Here is a 21817-nt window from a genome sequence, read left to right as displayed (position 1 = left end):
CGGCATTTTGGTGTGATCGTTAACTTACCGCAACGAAACCACAAGTCGCGTTCCCACTTATGCTTGATCCACCTTTTCGTACGGAAATGTCGAGTCCAAAAGGTCACTGAGTTCTGAATTACGCGCGCTCTGTGGGACTGCCAGTGTTGCATGCTAGGATGAGTCAGTTTTCAAACAGCGCTATCAGAATTCACCGACAAAAATTACGTGAATTCACCGACATAAATCACGGATCCGTAAAGGGTCCGTGCGTGCATAAATTAACTGGTGAAATCGTACAGCGTTGCTCATTGCGTGACGTCGACAGAAACCAATGCATCGATAAGGGATTCCCTGGTTCTGAAGCTTCTCATTGTTTAAACATGGGCACATGATGTACTACGACATCATTTTCCAATTTTCTATAATCAATATTATAACACCTCACCCACAAATTCTGTGTCTTGATTGGCCGAGAGTGAGTCACATGATACTTTCTATTTTTGCTATCTTTCTGTGCACGGCCAAAAGTACTATACCCGTAGCAACCAAAGTACTATGCGCGTAGCACGTTTTGTTCCAAAGAGAGCGCGTCACAGAGTTGGGTTCAAACATTTCGCGAAGGGGTAGTTTGGAAGAGAGAAATACATTTTCCACCAATTTTGTATTAAAATGGAAGTTTATTTCAACTGTGTTCAGATTTAAATAATTTAGAATATTAAAACCAAGCAGAATCTGTGGGTGAAGTGTTATAAAAAAAATATTGAATGCTTTATCTCGTGGTGAAGTAAAACTAACCTCCCTCGGTGATCCATGGAGCATTCTATTTTCCCTCGGCTTCGCCTCGGGAAAATAGAATGTCCATGGATTACCTCGGGAGGCTAGTTTTACTACACCACTCAAAGCATTCAATATTTGTATACTACAGATTTGTCACCTCTGTACGTACCGCATTATCGGCACTATTCTCATCGCATACGCGTAAGCTTTTCTATGATTCTGTGCCAAAGTGACGTGGTTTGGTGAGTGCGGACTCAGAGTTAATTATGGATTAAAAATAAGTAAAATTTCACGAATGAAAAAGGTTTATAAATGGACGAATACGCAACGAAAACTGAAAAGGCCTAGTTTTAGGATATACCACGTGCGCTGCACACATCGTGCATGCGCGGTGCTAGCCCGTAGTTCAGCAGTTGTTTATTGTGCATGTGGTGTACGTTGGAAATTTCACACGATCTACACGCCTGAAAACGTGTTTCTTCGTTCATAAGACCGCAACATTTTCATGCCACTCATGCACTGGGCGGATGATGACAGGTCAAATTGCCGGATCAGATCCACCTTTTGCGTTCCCATCTGATCGTGATCCGCCAATTGCAGGATCTGATCCACCAATTGGGGGATCTGTATCCTGCTCCAGAGGTGGATCAAGAAAGGTGGATCTGATCCTGATCCACCTTATAACGGTTAGCGTTCCCACTACACACAATTGCCGGATCTGATCCACCAATTAGGGGATCTGATCCGGCAATTTGGCAAAAGGTGGATCAGATCCCCCAATTGCTGGATCAAGTGGGAACGGGGTCTAAATAAGGGAATAAATGTGTTTTTGGGAGGTGTTAAACACTATGTTGACTGGTTGGAGTCTGGAATGCTGATAATTACCCGAGGCGAAGCCGAGGGTTATTACATGTTATCAGCATTCCAGACTCCAACCAGTCTTTAACATAGTGTTTAATACCGACCAAGCACGTATTTATTCCCATTCATAGTACCTTTTCGGTAACAAATCAAAACCTTTTGGTCCAAAACTCAAAACAACGATTTTGTTCAACAATTTTACTTTCTGTTTTTCAAAACACTCCTCTAGCTATATAATGGAGTGTCCAGCTTGCGAGATAAGACGTAAACAACTCCTTTTATGGAGATTGGCGTGCATACTGCGGGATGACGCGCAGATGCAGCAGTGGTGAGTGCGTTGTGAATTTAGGACTATGCAATACTGACTCACTGGTAGTATTGCGCATGCCTACGTGAGGATTGTGAACATTCAACCAATAAGATGGTAAAATGCATGGGATTTCAAAGGAGTCAAATTTCATGTGACACTGGAAAAGTGTTTAAGACCAAGCCAGCCATGTCTTAATCATCTGTTTTAAAAGACCGGCCACGTGACGGGCTCTCGACCAATGGGAATGGGTAAACTGTCTTAGGTATTTATGAATACTATTTCATTGTAAAGTCAGAATTTATTCTTAGGTCTTTCTTTCATTTTCTTTATTCATAGCTGACAGTTATGTGTAACACACCAGGATGGTGGGACTATTCACTCGCAAATCACCAATGATGCTGCTGGAGTTTTCAGGACAAGACTGAGTGTGACTAGGAATTTGGAATATTGATCAGTACACTGCATGCAAACATGGAAGGATTTCAAGCTGGCAAAAAATACTTTTCTCCCCGTCTACTGGATTATATATTAATTGTGGGAAGTCGCCATCCATATAGCAACAATAATGTTGCACAAACACCAGAAATGCTACGTCGTTACCCTCAAGATGACCACCCAGATTTTCCGTTACCTCAAGATGTTGTGTTCTTTTGTCAGCCAGAAGGTTGCCTCACAGTTGGACAGAAGAAATTGAGCCTCAGAGAAAACACATCCTTTGTTTTTACTTTGACTGATAAAGACAGCGGAAGAGCAAGATATGGTATTTGTGTCAACTTCTATCGGCCCTTTAAATCCTCTGATAGAAAGATGGAACATCAGAATGAAAAGGCTTTGCATAACGACAGAGAGAATTCCAACAGAAATGGAACTCTAAGTGTGCCCTCAGATGAAGGACAAAGGAAAAGGTCACCAAGAACTCGTAGAAAACTCAAGCAGGCCAAGAAAGTTCGCAATAATTCCCTGACATCACTGTGCATACTGAGTCATCATCCTTTCATCTCTACCTTCAGAGAGTGTCTGTTCATCCTAAAGCGGCTTATTGATTCCTGTAATGACAGAACATGCAGTCGAAAAGTAGGTGGCTCCAAAGGATCATTAAGGTGAGGTTGTTGCAAAATCTTATGTTGAAATCAAATCTTGAGAGAACTGCGTATACATATACAGTATGTTCATGTCAATCACAATATTTGCCTCAAAGAAAGTGTACCATACTTCAACTTGTATGCTCCTGGTTATGTTTCGTTATTGACTTACATGTACCAGACAATAAAAACCAAAGAAGTTTTGAAACACTTACCTAACGCACAATACAAATTGATGAAAATTAACATACATGGGTCATTCCGTGTCAATTCAACACAATTTTGGACCTGACCTTCACAGATTGAAACGATATTTGGTGTGCTGAATGGCTTACATGTATATGAGAAACCCCTTAAACTGAATTTATTTGTAAATTGGTTCGTTAGTTTTTGAGATACAGTCCACGAACTTTTGACTAATTAGCATGACCTCCGAACTTTAAATACTTTTATCTCAAAATCTAGCACCTACAAAGCCAAGTTGTACATCATATTAAAGCTCTTTGAATGGCCTCCATTTCATAAAATAAAACCAAAATCGTAGCATGAGAGAAAATGCGTAACGAAATGACCTTTGACCTTGAATTGCGAAAATCAATATGCTTCAGATTTCGTAATTTTTTTTCAAAAAATGTTAGTTTATGATGTCAGCAACAATCTTAAAAAAAATTGGGATGGGCGCTCTTAAAGTTTTGAAGTTATAATTTTTAAAGATGGCATGTCCGGGAAAAAACCTAATTTGCATATTTTTTAAATGTACATACTGCTTGTGCACATTAATCACTGCCCTTTAAAACCCTAATATGTTGTGTCCATTGTTTATGCAGCATCTTGCTACATGTACATGTAGCTCTATAGTGGCGTAACTATGGGGGTAGCAGGGAGGGGATGGGGGGGGGGTGGGGAGGGGGGGCACGTGTCTCCCAGTACAAGTACAATGTAGGTGCCTTGCACCAAGATGTCTATCGGCCCTCCCCCCCCCCCCCTTTGAATCTTGAATTGAAAAAAATATCATTTGGCACATACATGTATATCAATTGCCTCATATATTATTTTGAAGTGCGATATCCCTTGAAAAATGTAAGGCAACCCATGTGGGCCCCCCCCCCCTTCTCGACCAGAAATTTAACCCTACTGTCTCTAGTATTGCACACTTGGCTTTCAAAATGAGATGGGCAAGTTCTAATCACATTCATTGAACAACCAACATGGTGACACCCAGCTCAAACAGTTCACACTGAAGGGGGGGGGGGGGATATGGGGGCACCGGGGATATGGATCCACTTGGGGACACACGCCTCCACAAGTGATACCCCCCTAGTTCCACCACTATCTAGAGCTAGCAAGATACTGTATTTAAACATTTGAAACATAACATTAGGGATAGGGCTAACAAGGACAAGTATTTACAGGTCAACTTGCACTTGCTGTACATGTATGTACAAGTACGTGTGTTAATATGCAAATTAGGGATTTTCCTGGACATGCTATTTAATAAAAACTAGAGGTTGTAGGAACAACCACACGGTGTTGGGCCATTGACTACCGCAAACTTTTCCACACAAATCAACTCCAAATGCCTGTTTTAATCCATGTTTAACTTAGTCAGGGCGTCCATTGTCAACTTCACATTTCAAGGGGGCTGCAGGACATCTCAAAGTTCACTTATTGCCACGAAACATGGGGAAGTTTTAGACCTATTTCTAAACTGCCATTTAACCGACAAATCGAGATTAAATCCCCCAGGGTTAATTTTCCAGGAATTTTCAAAGGAAAAGAGGTCTTTTCCTTCTAACTTTCAGTCTGATGACGTAATCAATTTTTTTTCGCGCACAGGTCTTGTCTGCATTAAGGTTATCATGTATACATCATTTTGAGGCGATTACCGCAAATTTTGCCACAGACATCCACTGAGAATGCATTTTGGACATTTTTTAACCTGCGGCTAGAGGGCGATCGAACTAATCGTGGTGTCACTGATCATTTTTTTTTTAAAGGTCAACACATCGAGACACTAACATTGTTGAAAGCAAGTTCATATTTTTTATTACCTTCAAATTATTAAGCACTTCCGGTTTCGACAGGAAGGAAGGGTTACATGATTTCACGCGCAGGGGATGAAATGAAGATCATGTATCATCATGTCTATTCCCGCAAAATTCAAGTTCTGGTCTCTCACTGTTGATTTTATATTGAATTTCAAAGATTAAATTTATTATTTTCTGAAGTGACGTCACGTGACCCATGATGACGTCATGATGACGTAATTGCAAAAAAGCACATCTTTAGTGGGTTATGCATTCATGTATTGACAAATGAAGTTCATGTGGGTTTTGATTTTGACAATCAGTTCTGGAAATGAATTTGCAAATTTTGCATTGAAGAATAGTCAACGAATACAAAAATACACTAGAGTTTGAGGACAAACACAAGGTGTTGGGCTAGAGGTATGGCTTTTTCGCGTTGCTGATTATTGTTGTTGATTGTTGATGTTGGTTGTTGATGTTGATTGTTGATTGTTGATGTTGATGTTGATTTTGATTGTTGATTATAGTTGATGGTAGTTGTTCATGTTGATTGTTGATTGTTGATAATTGATTGTTGATATTCATTGACAATTATTGATGTAGTTTGCTGATGATTGTTGATGTTGATTGTTGATGTTGATGTTTTTTTGTTAATGATTGTTGATGTTAATTGTTTATTGTTGATGGAGATTGTTGATGTTGATTACTGATGTTGGTTATTGATGTTGAATGTCAGATTGTTGATGTTAATTGTTGATAGTTGATGTTGATTGTTGATGTTGATTGTTGACTGTTGATGTTGATTGTTGATGTTGCTGTTGATTGTTGATGTTAATGTTGATTTTTGATTGTTGATGTTGATTGTTGATGTTGATTGTTGATGATGCTGTTGATTGTTGATGTTGCTGTTGATTGTTGATGTTGATGTTGATTGTTGATGTTGATGTTGATTGTTGATGTTGATTGTTGATGTTAATGTTGATTGTTGATGTTGATGTTGATTGTTGATGTTAATGTTGATTGTTGATTGTTGATTGTTGATGTTGATTGTTGATGTTGATTGTTGATGTTGCTGTTGATTGCTGATTGTTGATGTTGATTGTTGATGTTGATTGTTGATGCATGATGTTAATGTTAATGTTGATTGTTGATTAATTGTTGTTGATTGTTGATGTTGATGTGGAGGGTTGACGGTTGAAAAATAGCATGTGGAGTAATTCTACAGAGGATAGTTAAAAAGAGTCAGGTGAGGATCTGCATGCGCGTATGCGGCTGTACTGTAAACTAAACTAGTGCAATTGTTAAAAAAAACCATTAAATAGCTCCAAAAGTAAAGGTCACACCATTGGCGCAATACAAGATATTGCTCGCCATACCCTCTTTACCCTAATGCGCATGTTTTTAGAAAAAAAACGCCAAATTAAAAAAGCGCCCAATTGGGCACTTTTGCCAGCCCAATTTTTGAGTATCATATGACGGGAAGTTCCTGCAGCACTGTTTTTCGGGATTTTCCCTTTGTACGCAATTATCCCCATTTGCTGTACACACAATGTACGTGGCATTAAATGAGCGTTTCAATGCGTAGGCGTGTTCAACTGCGAATTTCAAGGGGGCTACAGGGCCTCTTGTAATTAATTTATTGTAACAAAACCTTGGGAAGTTTTAGACCTATTATTAAAGTGCCATTTAAAGAACAAAACTTGATTATATCACTGACTGTTGATTTTTTAGCAATTTTCATAGGAAAAGAGGTCGTTTGATTGTAACTTCCGGTCTGATGATGTAATCAATTTTTTTCGCGCACAGGTGTTGCCTGTATTAACCCTAACCCTCCAGGGTATTTTGGCTAGAAACCCTGCCAAACGCAGCAACATGCAACACTTGTCTAAGTGACAAGCCTGCCCAGTGTAGCAAGATCCATCAGGTCAAAAGTCTCAAGGCCAAACTGCCTCAGAGTCTGTTGTCCCCCAACGCAGCAGGATACAACTCGGGCATTGTTCCATGGGACTAGCCCTCAGTGTCTCAGAAGTGGCCGGTTTCTGCACTGGTGTTGGTAGCATTTTCCATCAAAGTGCACCAGACTTTTCCACCTGATACACTGTGCTGCGTCTGGCAGGGTTAGGGTTAAGGTCATCATTTATATGAATTTTAAAGCGGTTACCGCAAATTTCGCCACAGACATCAACTGAAAATGCGTTCTTGAAATTTTTTAACCTGCCGCTAGAGGGCGCTCCAACACTTCATGATGTCACCGATTATTTGTTTGAAAGGTCAATCCAGGCAGACACTAACATCGTTAAAAGCAAGTTCATATCTTTTTCCACTTTCAAAATATTTGGCACTTCTGGTTTCGACTGGAAGCAATTGTCACGTGATTTGACGCACGCAAGATTAAATGAAGATCATATATTATCATGTCAATTATCAACAATTCAAGTTCTGGTCTCTCATGGTTGATTTTATATTGAATTTCAAAGATTAAGTTTATTATTTTTTTAAGTGACGTCACGTGACCCATGATGACGTCATGATGACGTAATTCAGGGGTTTTCCTTAACTTTTTCCTTTACTGGCCAGCCGGGCCAGTAAACCAGAGTTTTCACTGGCCCGCAACCTTTTTCACTAGCCCACATGTTTTAATAGTAACTTTCAATCAAATCACCATAAGCATTTTTGATAACATTTTTGATAATCAATTATGCAATATGAATACAATCGGCAATTATCTTAATCATGTACATAATATTGCATGTAGTTCCTTTTTAAGTGATGTCAATGTTTCTTTAATCGTCCATGCTTTAACATAGAGCAAGGCTTTAATTAACAGGAATCAAATAGGGGGAGAAGTTATAATCAAAATTTATGCAGTGTGCTTCGTTCCGAACTTAAGGGTTTAGGTGTTCTATTTCCGACATGTTTTGATAAAACACGAACTAAAAAAGCGTTATCTTGAGGAACAAGAAAACATTGCACACAGTCGTGGTATTAATGGGAGTTTACCAAGTTAGTAACTGAACTGTTTTAACTTGTTTGAAAATGAGTGAGAAGGCCAGTATTTTCAAAAAAACATCTCTCGCGCGCGCCATGCATTTCTAGCGAAGAATGGTGCAATCAGCGTGCCTAGCCAAGAAGCGCTGCGGGTGGGCGACCCACGAACTTACGCTGGTCACGTCAATCCATAACGTTTTCCGGAGCACGGTCCACTTTACATTCACTAGTCCTTACATTCAAAATAGGCCCCTCGAATCTCATATTGTCCTCATCTTTTCGGTACATTCGTTTGATAGTGTTCAAGAAATCATCCCAAGAATCCGTTCGGGCACAAGTTTTGGCAGACTGTCATGAAAGTTTTCTCCTCACCTAGTTGTATGATACGAATACGATGTTAACGTACGTACGTCCGTACCATGTGGACTGCAGACGAAGTAAATCACGTGCGCTGCATGTGTGCACAATGTGTAATGGCAAATACACGTTGATTCGCCTCATGTTCGTCGTTGGGATTTCAATGCACAGCGCACTGCGAATATACATGGAGTGATACGAATTTGAACTACCGATGTTTTTATTTCGGTCGGCGTAGCAAAAGTATTCATGTGTTGTATCACCCTTAACTTTTTATTTTGATTGATTGAAAAATACTGTAGGGAAAACTTCTTATTTTTATTTTTTTAACAGTTTTTTGACTCGCCCGTCGGACTACTGAGAGGAGGGTTTTGACTCGCCCGCCGCTGTTTTCACTCGCATTTGGCGAGCGGGCGACCGCTAAGGATAATCCCTGGTAATTGCAAAAAAGCACATCTTCAGTGGGTTGTGCATTCATGTATTGACAATTGAAGTTCATATATGTTTCCATTTTGACAGACAGTTCCGGAGAAGAATTTGCTGAGGAGAACAATAATAATAGTAAATTCATACAATAACAATAGGTGAGCCCAACACCTATAATTATAACTTAAAAAGTTTAAGAGCGCCCATCCCAATTTGTTTAAAAGATTGTTGCTGACATCATAAACTAACATTTGAAAAAAATTTTTTGAAGCATATTGATTTACGTAATTCAAGGTCTAAGGTCATTTTGTTACGCATTTTCTCCGCTCTTCATGCTACGATTTTGGTTTTATTTATGAAATGGAGGCCATTCAAAGAGCTTTAATATGATGTACAGCTTGGCTTTGTAGGTGCTATAGTTTTTTTAGATACAAGTATTTAAAGTCCAGAGGTCATGCTAATTAGTCAAAAGTTCCTTGACCCGTATCTCAAAAACTAATGAGACAATTTACAAAAAAAAAAAAATTAGTTCTGGGGGTTTTCTCTTATAGGCCAATCATCACACCAAATATCGTTTCAATCTGTGAGGGTCGGGTCCAAAATCGTGTTGAATTGACACGGAATGACCCACGTTGTACATGTAACTGCTGATTGTGGATCTATCATCTGGAAAACTTTAAATGATTGGGTAGATTGGCTATCATGCATGCAAAAGGCATTGACTCTTGAGGCTGGGGCAGTGGTAGTCTTGGCCCAAGACCCTAGTGATCGATAGTGGACGGTGCAAAGTGTGCCCTCTAATGGCACAACAATTGGACCAGTGGGCCTACTCACACTAAAGTCTTGGCCATTTTGTATCAGCGGTTTAACTTTTTCTTTATTTTCTCCCTAGGCTTTCCTAGGGAACCAATCAGCGATCGAGAAATGTTTCCAATGCGCCCGCGCCTGATGGTTGCAAACATTCGAGCTATACGTGCGTTGAGATGGTTGTAAACATACAGGCTATATAAGTACCGTACAGTACATGCGGTGAACCAGCATCATGAAACCAATCAGCGAACGAGAAATTAATCAATTTGCGGTGCACATGAGCAACCATCATTGCTAATTATGCAACACAGTGATACCCTCGCGCGAGGGCGTGACTACTGCGGCAAATGGCGTTAAAAAACTGCCGTTTTGTTTGAATTTATTCAAATGATTCTATTTACATAAAATGGCCACGCCCCATTGCTACAAAATGACCCAAGACGTTTGTGAGAGAAAGTAAAAAATCAATTATGCAAGGGCGCTACAGAACATTGCAACTATCGCTCTTGATCACTGACGTCTTGGGCCAAGACTAGGGCAGTGGTGGATGACTTCTACAATATGTACACGTATAGTCATCACATGACAAAATTGTCATATCAGAGCTCACCATTGACCACCTCTGTTTTGAACGATGAACTTAAAAAGAATATTGTACTGTGGGCCTGTAGTCTTTGGCCGTCACCAATCAACAAAATGTTTTAAAACAAATTGAAGGATCGTACAATGCATACCAGTACATCATTAATGAAAACATTCTTGGCAAATGCTTTCGCAGTCGGTCGTCTTGCGGCGATCCAAGAATTTCACCTCTCACACCGCAGTACGAATGCCCCCGTCAGTCCCTCTTAATCATTACCTCGAGTTCCGAAAACCAACGCAATAGAACCGAGGTCCTATTCCATTATTCCATGCTCTGCTGTCCAGGCGGTCGGCCTGCTTTGAACACTCCAATTTTTTCAAAGTAAACGTTTCGGCCGCGCTCGGCACTCAGTCAAGAGAACCGGGCGGAGACCGAGAGGAAGGCCAGGCTGGCAGTGGCGCGCCTTGCGGCGGACCGCCAGCCTGCGCCCAAGATCCAACTACGAGCTTTTTAACTGCAGCAATTTTAATATACGCTATTGGAGCTGGAATTACCGCGGCTGCTGGCACCAGACTTGCCCTCCAATAGATCCTCGTTAAAGGATTTAAAGTGTACTCATTCCAATTACAGGGCCTCGAAAGAGTCCTGTATTGCTATTTTTTGTCACTACCTCCCCGTGTCGGGAGTGGGTAACATTCTGAACTTCATGTAACTGATTTGTATGTTTTTTGTTTAATTTTTTTGTATTCTTTTAAATTGTTTTCATCAGTTTTATTTAGTTTTATTATGCCCCGCGGCGAAGCCGAAGGGGCATACTGTTTCCGCCTTGTCCTTCCGTGGGTGGGTGTGTGGGTGGGTGGGTGTGTGTGTCCGGACAAATCTTGTCAGCAAGATAACTTGAGAAATACTTAACATATGAACTTCAAATTTGGTCTGTGTATTGTTCTTGGTAATCCTAAGAGGCCTATTGCATTTGAGGCCGAAAGGTCAAGGGTCAAGGTCACAGTGGCTGAAACAAAAGAAATTTTGTCAGCGCGATAACTTGAGAAATACTTTACATATGAACTTCAAATTTAGTTTGTGGATTGTCCTTGGCAATCCTAAGAAGCCTTTTGCATTTGGGGCCAAAAGGTCAAGGGTCAAGGTCACAGTGGCTGAAACAATAGAAATTTTGTCAGCGCGATAACTTGAGAAATACTTTACATATGAACTTCAAATTTGGTTTGTGGATTGTCCTTGGTAATCCTAAGAAGCCTATTGCATTTGGGGCCAAAAGGTCAAGGGTCAAGGTCACAGTGGCTAAAACAAAAGAAATTTTGTCAGCGCGATAACTTGAGATATACTTTACATATGAACTTCAAATTTGGTTTGTGGATTGTCCTTGGCAGTCTTAAGAAGCCTATTGCATTTGGGGCCAAAAGGTCAAGGGTCAAGGTCACAGTGGCTAAAACAATAGAAATCTTGTATTTATTCTGAGATCATAGGGATTAGGGTTTAATTCATATAAAACCTACAGAAGACACTAATGCTGTCAATTAATGAACGTTTCATGTGACCAAGGTACATGTAAGTTGATGTTAAAAGAGTGGTGTTATGTCATAGGAACAGTCACGGTTGCGGGGCATTTGTGTTTGTAAACACACCTGACTTGTTCATGTTTTATTGATATGATGTTTAAGTAATTTTTATCATTCTATGATGTATTTTTGGCGAGTTGCGAAGCAGATGTGAGCCTATGTAATACCAATTTCCGTCCGTCCATACGTACGGCTGTACGTACCTACGGCTGTACATGTACGTACATGTACATCCGTCTGTCCGGCCGTCCGCATTCAGATAAAATGTTGAAGTTTTTGGTTTTAGCCAAGTTCGGCTATTTTTAGTTCGGTTTGGCAGTTCGGCTGCAGCACTAGGTGTGAACTACATGTAGGATGCATTTCCTTAACGTACTATGTATATTTAGAAACTTGTATGTTTTGAATTGTTATTACAGAGATTGTGTATGGGGTGTTTTGACTGGCATATGCAGTGACATACCTCCTCTTGTCAGACATGATGTTCGTCAGATCGAAACATGGATACTGCGTTTTCTGAGTGCTCCAGTTCCTGTTCCAGGGAAAACACGTGTAGAAATACAAGTCCTGGATACACAACCACCCATGGTATTTGCTTTGCCAGATCACACACGCTTCTCACTGGCAGATTTTCCACTTCACTTACCTCTGGAATTGCTTGGAGTGGATACTTGTCTCAGGGTCCTCACTCTTATCATGCTAGAGAACAAGGTACAGTATTAGTCCGCTCAATTTAGAACAAAACAGGGCCTGACCTAAAACAAATTGCGATATAATCTGTTTTAATGCTTTCACGCTAAGGAAATACATGTATCACTATTTAACATACTAAAGATCTAATTTCATCAAAGTAGTAAAAAAATGCTTTAATTCACTTTTTATGCCCCGCGGCGAAGCCGAAGGGGCATACTGTTTCCGCCTTGTCCTTCCGTGGGTGTGGGTGTGGGTGGCTGGGTGTGTGTGTGTGTGTCCGGACAAATCTTGTCAGCACGATAACTTGAGAAATACTTAACATATGAACTTCAAATTTGGTCTGTGTATTGTTCTTGGTAATCCTAAGAGGCCTATTGCATTTGGGGCCGAAAGGTCAAGGGTCAAGGTCACAGTGGCTGAAACAATAGAAATTTTGTCAGCGCGATAACTTGAGAAATACTTTACATATGAACTTCAAATTTGGTTTGTGGATTGTCCTTGGCAATCCTAAGAAGCCTTTTGTATTTGGGGCCGAAAGGTCAAGGGTCAAGGTCACAGTGGCTAAAACAAAAGAATTTTTGTCAGCGTGATAACTTGAGATAAACTTTACATATGAACTTCAAATTTGGTTTGTGGATTGTCCTTGGCAATCCTAAGAAGCCTATTGCATTTGGGGCCGAAAGGTCAAGGGTCAAGGTCACAGTGGCTAAAACAAAAGAAATTTTGTCAGCGCGATAACTTGAGAAATACTTTACATATGAACTTCAAATTTGGTTTGTGTATTGTTCTTGGTAATCCTAAGAAGCCTATTGCATTTGGGGCCGAAAGGTCAAGGGTCAAGGTCACAGTGGCTGAAACAATAGAATTTTTGTCAGCGCGATAACTTGAGAAATACTTTACATATTAACTTCAAATTTGGTTTGTGGATTGTCCTTGGTAATCCTAAGAAGCCTTTTGCATTTGGGGCCAAAAGGTCAAGGGTCAAGGTCACAGTGGCTAAAACAATAGAAATCTTGTATTTATTCTGAGATCATAGGGATTAGGGATTAATTCATATAAAACCTACAGAAGACACTAATGCTGTCAATTAATGAACGTTCCATGTGACCAAGGTACATGTAAGTTGATGTTAAAAGAGTGGTGTTATGTCATGGGAACAGTCACGGTTGCGGGGCATTTGTGTTTGTAAACACACCTGACTTGTTTGCTACTAATTTTTCATCATCCGTAAACAGCTGTATGGAGTGGTCATGTTTTCTTTCGCGTCCGTTACCCGTCAGAAAATCCGTTCATATCACGTACATGTATGAGATTTCGCGAGACACGACTAATCACAGCAGATGACTTTTCTATGTCCAGCAAGTATTATAATTGATGATAATTTACACTGCCTCGCAAAACTAAAGGATGTTGTCTTGAAAAAATCAGGAAATTTGAGATTTGATTACTGCCTGAATTATTTATTGGTTAAAATAAATCACTCTGTGCTCAATAAACCTAGCCCAGGTTGGACAAAGTCTTCATTGCATTACGACTAACGTCCAGGATGAGAATTCTCTACATAAGACCACCCAAAATTTGGACCAGATTTTTGTTACGTTTTACCTCGTTACAGAAGCTTATTTCACGACTACATTTTCTATGTGTCCTTACCTATTGGGCCGCTGGGTTCAGGAATTCCATATGTGATGCTGACCGACATTAATCAGGAAAATAAACTCTAAAGCAGCGTTAAACTTGTACGTGTTTGTAGTCTCTTTTCATCAGTTTATTCCCAGAGTCGTACGTCATGTACAATGTACATGTACGTGCGTACGAAAGCGCGCATGCACGCTAGCGCCCTCATTTGTTTAGTTTTGGTTGGAACCGTGACGTCACTCCAGCCAACCGATGTCACGAAAACGCTCAACCAATGACCAAAGCCAAAACGTGTTTCTGGTAACTGGCGCGAAAACACGCTCGGTCATTGGATTAGCGACCGTGCCTTCAAGTAAGTGCGCGTGCGTATGAGGGTGGTTACTAAGCAAATCGCGCGTGCGCACTGCATATTCATGCTGCATAGTCTGGCCCCCGGACCAGACGTGATATGAGCGTCGAGAATAATTGTCCGGTCTAGGGAACCAGACTACACGCTGCACAGACGTACATCATGTACGACTAGAATAGACTCGGCGGTGAGAAACTGATGAAAAGAGTCTACAAACACGTACATTGTACAAGTTTAACGTTGCTTTCGAGTTTATTTTCCAGATTAAGGTCGGTCAGCATTGCATGAACCCAGCGGCCCAATAGATAAGGACACATAGAATACTACGACGTAAAAATTGGCTTCTCCAACAAGGTAAAAATATTGAAAATATCGGTCATAATTTTTTTCGCCCAGTTTTGAGCACTTCATACCCTGGACTCCCTCCGTTACGTAGGGAGGAAAGGGAGTCCACCTGGGCTACAATAAACCATTTGTTTTTAAAAGGGAAAATCTTTGCATAAACAGGTCTACTTCAAACAAGGGCGGGAAATGATATATACACAAAGAGATCCATTTAAAGTTTAAATTTCAGGTGTCTACGCCCATAGGCCAGAATCCAATTTTAAATATTAGGGAAAATATCCGAAATCCAAGATTCGTGTGTTCCATTTGTGATGAATTTAGGTCATCGGCATAACTTATAAATAACATAAACTGTCCAAAAAAAATGAATGTATTCTCAAAAAACCTCAATGTTGACAAATTTATGACATTAAAATCTTGCAGCGAAAATTTAGCTGAATTCTGGGCTTTAGAGAAAAGAAGTTAGGCAGTGTGACAAGTGTATTACCTTCTACAAATAATAAACATGCCCCCAAATCAAAGCCTTAGGCCGGGGGGGGGGGGGGACCGTGCCATTGAGATCATTTCTTTAAAGTATCCTCGTGTGACCATTATTCGCGCACTTAGTACTTTGACAAACTTTTTACTGAATAAATTAAACCGTACACAGTTTTCAACTTACATTGTAAACACTACTAATAAAGTACGTGGAAAAAAAATTTGCACAATTTCGAATATCACGAAAGCACCAAGAGTGTTGTCGTCTGCAGACGAGTCAAATTGGTTGCCACAAAAGTTACGTTATAGAGAATGGACGAGGAACTGTAGATTCGTGCTAAGAATGGACGAGGCGAAGCCGAGTCTATTCATGCACGCATCTACAGTTCCGAGTCTATTCTCTGACTTAACCTATTTCTTAAAACAACAGTAATTTATGCAAATAAGATCCCTGGTTTACCACATTTGTGAATAAGTGTAAATTCGTACAATCTAGTCAACTTTGCCTGGCCCTGTGCATGCATCGTAACAAGATTCTATTGTTAACCCTTCGGATGGGTGCACATCTTTTGTTCCATTCATCAATTGCACAGAACATTTGACCTCATGGTAAGTCTCACACATTCACGATCAGAAGTGTTTAGTGCGAATGCACTGTCTTTCCTTACTCCCAAAGCCAAATGGATGCCGCGTTTGTATGTTACAGCTGGGGGATTATACCGGAAAATACTTTGATGCTGTTTTTTTTTCGGGATTGATCTGAGGAGTTTAAAACACCCACCACAAGAAAAAGTTGGAAAGCAACTCATTTGTGCATAGAGCTTTTTGATTTGTGGAACCACATGTCATTGGCCATTCAGTCGAGAACCACATTTCTTTACCTTGATGAGTAGGCTACACATCGGAATATGCGCATCTCACTCACCACAGGAAATAATTTTGCTTGGAAAATACATTAGGCCTACATTTGAATATATTCTGAGACGTATATGACTGGGTAAGTTTCATTTTATTTCGTTAGTTATTCGTCCATTTTATTTATGATTGTCATTTTGATAATGAAAGATGTGTACATATTCTTTAACAGAGGGGTATCCACTGATTTTTTTTATAATGCAAATTTAAAGCATTAACATATATAGATAATAATATAAAAATAAAAAGTAACACTTAAAATAAAAATAAAGGGAACTGCAAATAACAGAAAGAGGAATATTTTACACTGCGCTTTAGGTTAAAATTTATAATCGCCACTGTACATGTATATTATATTAAAAATATAAGCACGGCAAATTAAAAATCACACGAGAACATTTTGTGTAAAAATTAAAAAAATTAAAAAAGTAAAGTATTTATTAAAATCAGGTACACGTCAAATTCTTTCGGAAAAAAAATTGTACATTTTTGAGTACCATTAACATTTCTTTTTCTTTTCATTATAATGGACTGAAACTTAAAAAAGGAATTCTTTAGTGCTGGAATTATACATGGAATTTACAGTGCTGGAATATACATGGAATTGTTCACAACAAAAACTGTGGATTCTTAAAATAATCTACAGTAAAGTGTAGATTCGTGAAAATAATCTACACTTTTAACAATATAGGGTGACGTCACAGAAATAGGTTAAGTGCTCATAATTCACGCACGAATGGTAAACATTCTACGAAGTCTCCACTGTGTCCTACTGAACATACGGTGGCTCAAAAAAAATTTGAATCAAGGATAACTTTTTGTGCAAAAATTTGGTCTGTGGTTTGATAAACATACTTTTATTTGCCATCAGACATTGTTAAAGATGTAGTCCATCATTTTTAATTTGTGCATTTTGTTCGTTTGAAGCCACAAAAGTGCTCAAAATCTGAAGAAGGGTACTGAACAACTAACCTGATGAAGTTTCAGCTGAGCTTCAGCTGTATATTCCGAGAAAAACAGCATTCTAGGATCTCAATTTCAAATCAAAAGTTGCTGAATCATGGTTTGAATTGGGCCTGCATCCAGCGTCTGAGACACATTCTCACTGAGCCCATTGCAGCTACATGATGTCGCGCACTGATAGGACGAATTATAGCAATCGCGCGTGTGTGTGCGTCATGCCAATACTTGCACGCGCTTCGCCGAATAACAAAACGAACTACTAATTTAAATTTCTTACGGTGCGTCTTAAGAAGCGCCGTTGGAAAGGCCTTCTTTCGTTGATTACTTCAAAATGACAGCTTGCCAGAAAGAATAATTTCACAGGGAGTTTAGTCCCCTTACTATCTTTCAACCAAGTATGTTTTTCAACAATAATAACACGAGTTACTTTTCGGATAGCTGTAAATGATGGACTATAGCTTTAAGCATAGATATATCGATATTACCCCAATTATTCTGTAGTAGTTTGATACATGTATATATCAGTATCGCTGATAGCAATTTTTACCCCTCAGCCGAGAGGCTCGAGGGGTATTGTCATCGCCTACGGCGTCCATCCGTATGTCCGGACAGCTTAGTTTCGGGATAACTTGAGTTAGAAATGTTGTTTGGGATTGTAACTTTGGTAGGGGGTTGCCCTTAGGAGTAGGCAAATTGGGATTGGTTTTGAGGTCAAAAGGTCAAAGGTCAAGGTCACTGTGGCGAGTTAAAGGTAAATGGTTTCTGGATGATAACTTGAGTTAGAAATGTGATTTTGGTGTCTAACTTTGGTAGGGAAATCCCTTGGGAGTAGGCAAGTTGGGATTGGTTTTGAGGTCCAAAGGTCAAAGGTCAAGGTCACAGTGTCGAGTTAAAGGTTAATGGTTTCCGGATGATAACTTGACTCTGGCTGAGGGGTTTCAACAGCAACGCTGTTATTTTTTAATCATATCGAAATTTTCGATATTGAGGAATGATATCGAAAATGAGTCAGATTATTGTCAGAATATATCTCCCGTTTGTGCTTTTACTTTATGTTTAACGTTGCTGTAAAAAATAAAACTTGGCAGCAACTTGTGCTTGTGACAATCCGCCTTACTTTGTTCTCTGCGTTCGCTGGAATTTGCGGTCTCTCCCAATGTAAAACCTCAAAAGAAACTGCCCATTCTGGACAAATTGTCAGTGCTGAGATTTGTTTAAAAAGTAAGAGTAATATGCCCCAGATAAAGCCGTGGATAATTGGGACTTAAGATTGTTTGTTTGGGGTTTTTTTGGCTTGAAGCAGTGCTGTTGTTTGTTTTTCCCCACATTTTCTCGCTGGTAACTCCCGGCGCTGTAATTGATTAAAATAAAAATTTGAGCATTGCACTCCAGAAAAAGGCGTGGGAATTGGGAGTTTATCTTTTTTTGGTTTGAAGAAGTTCCGTTGTCTGATACTATTTTCCCACATTGTCTCCGTCGCCGGTAATAAAAACTTGAGCAATGTGGTCTGGAGAGAGCCGTTTCAGTTGTTTAAAATTTTTTTTACAGAAGATACCTTACCCATAAATTGATTTTGAAGGTTTTTTAGTTCAACCGTATAAGTTACTAAATTGTGTTTCGGATTATAGTTACGGAACTACATGCATACATGTACAGTTGTATACAACACTGAAGAAGGCAAACTTTTGAAATTGCTCCCTTCTGCATTAAAATACAATATTGTGATATAGCTTCTTGTGTATATTTTATTATACTTATCCTGCATTTGATACAGGTTCTGCGTGTATTCCCCCACCCCGTATAATATAAATATGTATATTTCACTATTAGTCAATTATTTTTAGCCATTTTTCGGGGACAGACAGACTGACCGACCGACCAACCGCCAAGTAACATGTAGTTCTAAACTCCTGCCATAACTTAAACACCATGGTACCTATTATCTAAAAAGGTTGCAAAAGAGTGTCATAGGATGAACCTTGAATGAAAGCTCTTGTACATGTACATTGTACAATGTTGTTTGAAAATTACAATGAACCTTATGGCGTTTTTGGAATTAATTCATAATCAATTGAGGAACTATCGCACAGAGGAAGTGCACTTGCACGAACAGTGCCTTGCCAACATTGTGTACATGTACTGTACACGTATGAAAACAATGCACAGCAATGTTTTGCCAAGAAAACTAATGCTAACTCAATTAAATTTTGACGATTATGTATGAGGTACAGTAAAACAAATATGAGGTACAGTAAAACAAATATGACATGGTTTACTTCAGGTGCATAGTCGATATTAGCTTAAGAAGTTGATATCATTAAGAAGTTGACAAATTAGTTCCTGAGGCAAAGCCAATTAGTTTGTCAACTTTGAATACCTCGGTGAGCTACACGGTACGTGCACACATCCTCAACCTATGTTATATTTGTATAACTCCTGAAGACTCAATATTGAATTAACCTTTCTGAGATGGCTGACACTATAGGAGGGCGTGAGGTTCAATTATTTGGGTAAATCAAAAGCATTTACCCAAACCAAAAAGTGCCCTCTTATATTGTGTCCAAAAAAGGCCAGTGTACATCACAATGGATTCACAAATAGTCTTGACTGGCACTATTTTTTGTTGATAACAACACACATGGAGTCATATATTGTAAGTACATAACTTACAAGTAAGTACTTGATTTACATTGTAATTGCATGCATCGTATTTCGTGAAAAATGAATGTTCTTCCCTTCCCTTTCTTTCATATGACTATGCAGGTTGTGTTGCAATCACGTGATTATAATGCACTGTCTATGAGTGTGATGGCATTTGTTGCCATGATTTACCCATTGGAGTACATGTTTCCTGTTATTCCATTGCTACCGACATGTATGGGATCAGCAGAACAGGTAGGCATCATGTTTTATCACACCCATATTGTGCTGACTTGAGATGTATTATCTGTTAGCCTTTAAACATTCTTGCAGTTCAGAGGATTCACAGTACAGTACACTACTAAGCATTCAACTCTAACAGGCCACTTTGTTTAATTACAATGTACTTCAGCGTTAAATTGCGTGTACAATTTTCCAGTAGTTACATCAATGTTCACCCTTAATTTTTTTTTTTCATTAGCCAGCCGGACTATTGAACTTAGTCAACTAGACTCGCTAGCCTGCTGGCCTTTTCACTGGTCCGCAATAGAATGTTTAGTTTTTTTGCACCAGAATGTCATAAACAACAATGTGGATACATGTATAACTTTATCCTGAGGCAATGTTGTCGGTGTTTTCAACAAACGTATCTAATAAAAATGAATTTGAACTGACACAAACTAATAAACGCTATTGATAAAGTAAATAAACTATTTATTACTAAATCAAATCAACTTAAAAAAAAAAAAATTATTATTAATATTATTATTTAATTAATGGTGTTTAGAATACATGTATTCACATCACGTTTTCGGCCCAAATTTTCGGCCCCTTTTTAATTTGCGACACAAAAGCTATCAAAACTGGACAATCAAAAAGATAAACATTTGGGAAGGAAATTTAAAAGTCATGAAACAAAACTACCCAACATTGTCTTTGGGGATGGTACCGAGCGGTATCAGCGCGCATTGACTGCCATTAAAACCGGCGCAGCCATGCGTTAGCAGTGTAAGTACCGGTACCAACGTTATGACCTCGATAAATACAGACAAGCGGAAAATGCAAGTTAGGCTGTGTGAATTAAGTTGCAGAAATCTTCTTTCTCCACTGATGTTTTTGTGATATTTCTGCAATGTAAAGTTCGACCAAATTACACTACGTAGGCCATGGTTTTCAATGAGTGCCATACATGCTTATTGCCAGAGTAAAATAGAGGGCGCAATGGTGACACACTCATTCATAAAAAGGCCAAACGGTATGCTGGAGTCTGTGTCCTGCACTTTTGTATGCTTTTACTTAAATACTTCAAAACGCAGTGCCAGTCTATGTTCTTCCTTTAATTTATACGCTGGCGATTTTGGCGCAAGATCGGCAGCGCATTGGCATGAAACAAGCCGAACGCGCGTCAGTATCAGATGAATTTTGGGGGTTTTTTTTACCAAAATTGTCAAACAGTGGCAGGTGGTAGTGCGAAAATCCGTGAAAAAAATCATGTTACTCACTCTGTGAAAACTCTTTCAACCCAAATTTTTTTCTATGATTCCCTTGAGTGTTTCTCTTCATTTTGCCACAGATAAACCTAACCCAAATGCCTCTAAACCTGTTTTCCAGAGAGGGGAAACACTGTGTGGACTTGCCCAAGTCCACACAACGTCGCCTCTACCTGGTTTATGTGGACCTCTTTTGTTCGGAAGTCCACACAGTGAATGTAATGCTTGTACAGACATACACACACGTTTGTTTATGGTGTAAATCAAGGATTTTCTATTGTTCCTCTTCCCTTTTCCTTTGTTTACACTCTTTTTTTGCAAGAGCTCTCATTGGTTTTGTAGCGTTTTCCTTATCATTATGGGGTAGATTGATTTCTGAAGATTTTCGCCGTGGGGAAGATACCGGTAGAGCCTATTGTTCCATTGTGTTTCCTACCCCATAAGGAACCCTGTTCACAAGGGTGTAAACACCTTCAATCCTGGACCCCCCTATTGTACTGCTTTTGTTTGTACTTTAAAGGGCCATTGGG

General features: G+C 39.4%; 1 protein-coding gene across 10 annotated transcripts in view; it reads left to right on the top strand.

Moving 5' to 3' along the window:
* LOC119722973 (MAP kinase-activating death domain protein-like) overlaps positions 1-21817 on the top strand; it is a 142046-nt gene that overhangs the window by 5264 nt on the left and 114965 nt on the right. For 9 of the 10 annotated variants that reach the window (XM_038193418.1, XM_038193411.1, XM_038193436.1 and 6 more), the window contains exons 2-4: positions 2267-3030; positions 12197-12488; positions 19921-20052. In XM_038193418.1, coding sequence (XP_038049346.1) covers positions 2402-3030; positions 12197-12488; positions 19921-20052 — 1053 coding nt within the window. In that variant the 5' untranslated portion in view covers positions 2267-2401. Of the gene's footprint in view, positions 1-1710; positions 1949-2266; positions 3031-12196; positions 12489-19920; positions 20053-21817 lie in introns of those variants that run through there. The other variant, XM_038193426.1, reaches the window with a different exon arrangement.

Source organism: Patiria miniata, unplaced genomic scaffold, assembly GCF_015706575.1.
Source record: "Patiria miniata isolate m_02_andy unplaced genomic scaffold, ASM1570657v1 HiC_scaffold_1, whole genome shotgun sequence".
NCBI classification, from domain to species: Eukaryota; Metazoa; Echinodermata; class Asteroidea; order Valvatida; family Asterinidae; genus Patiria; species Patiria miniata.
This window is presented reverse-complemented; position numbering and strand designations above follow the sequence as displayed.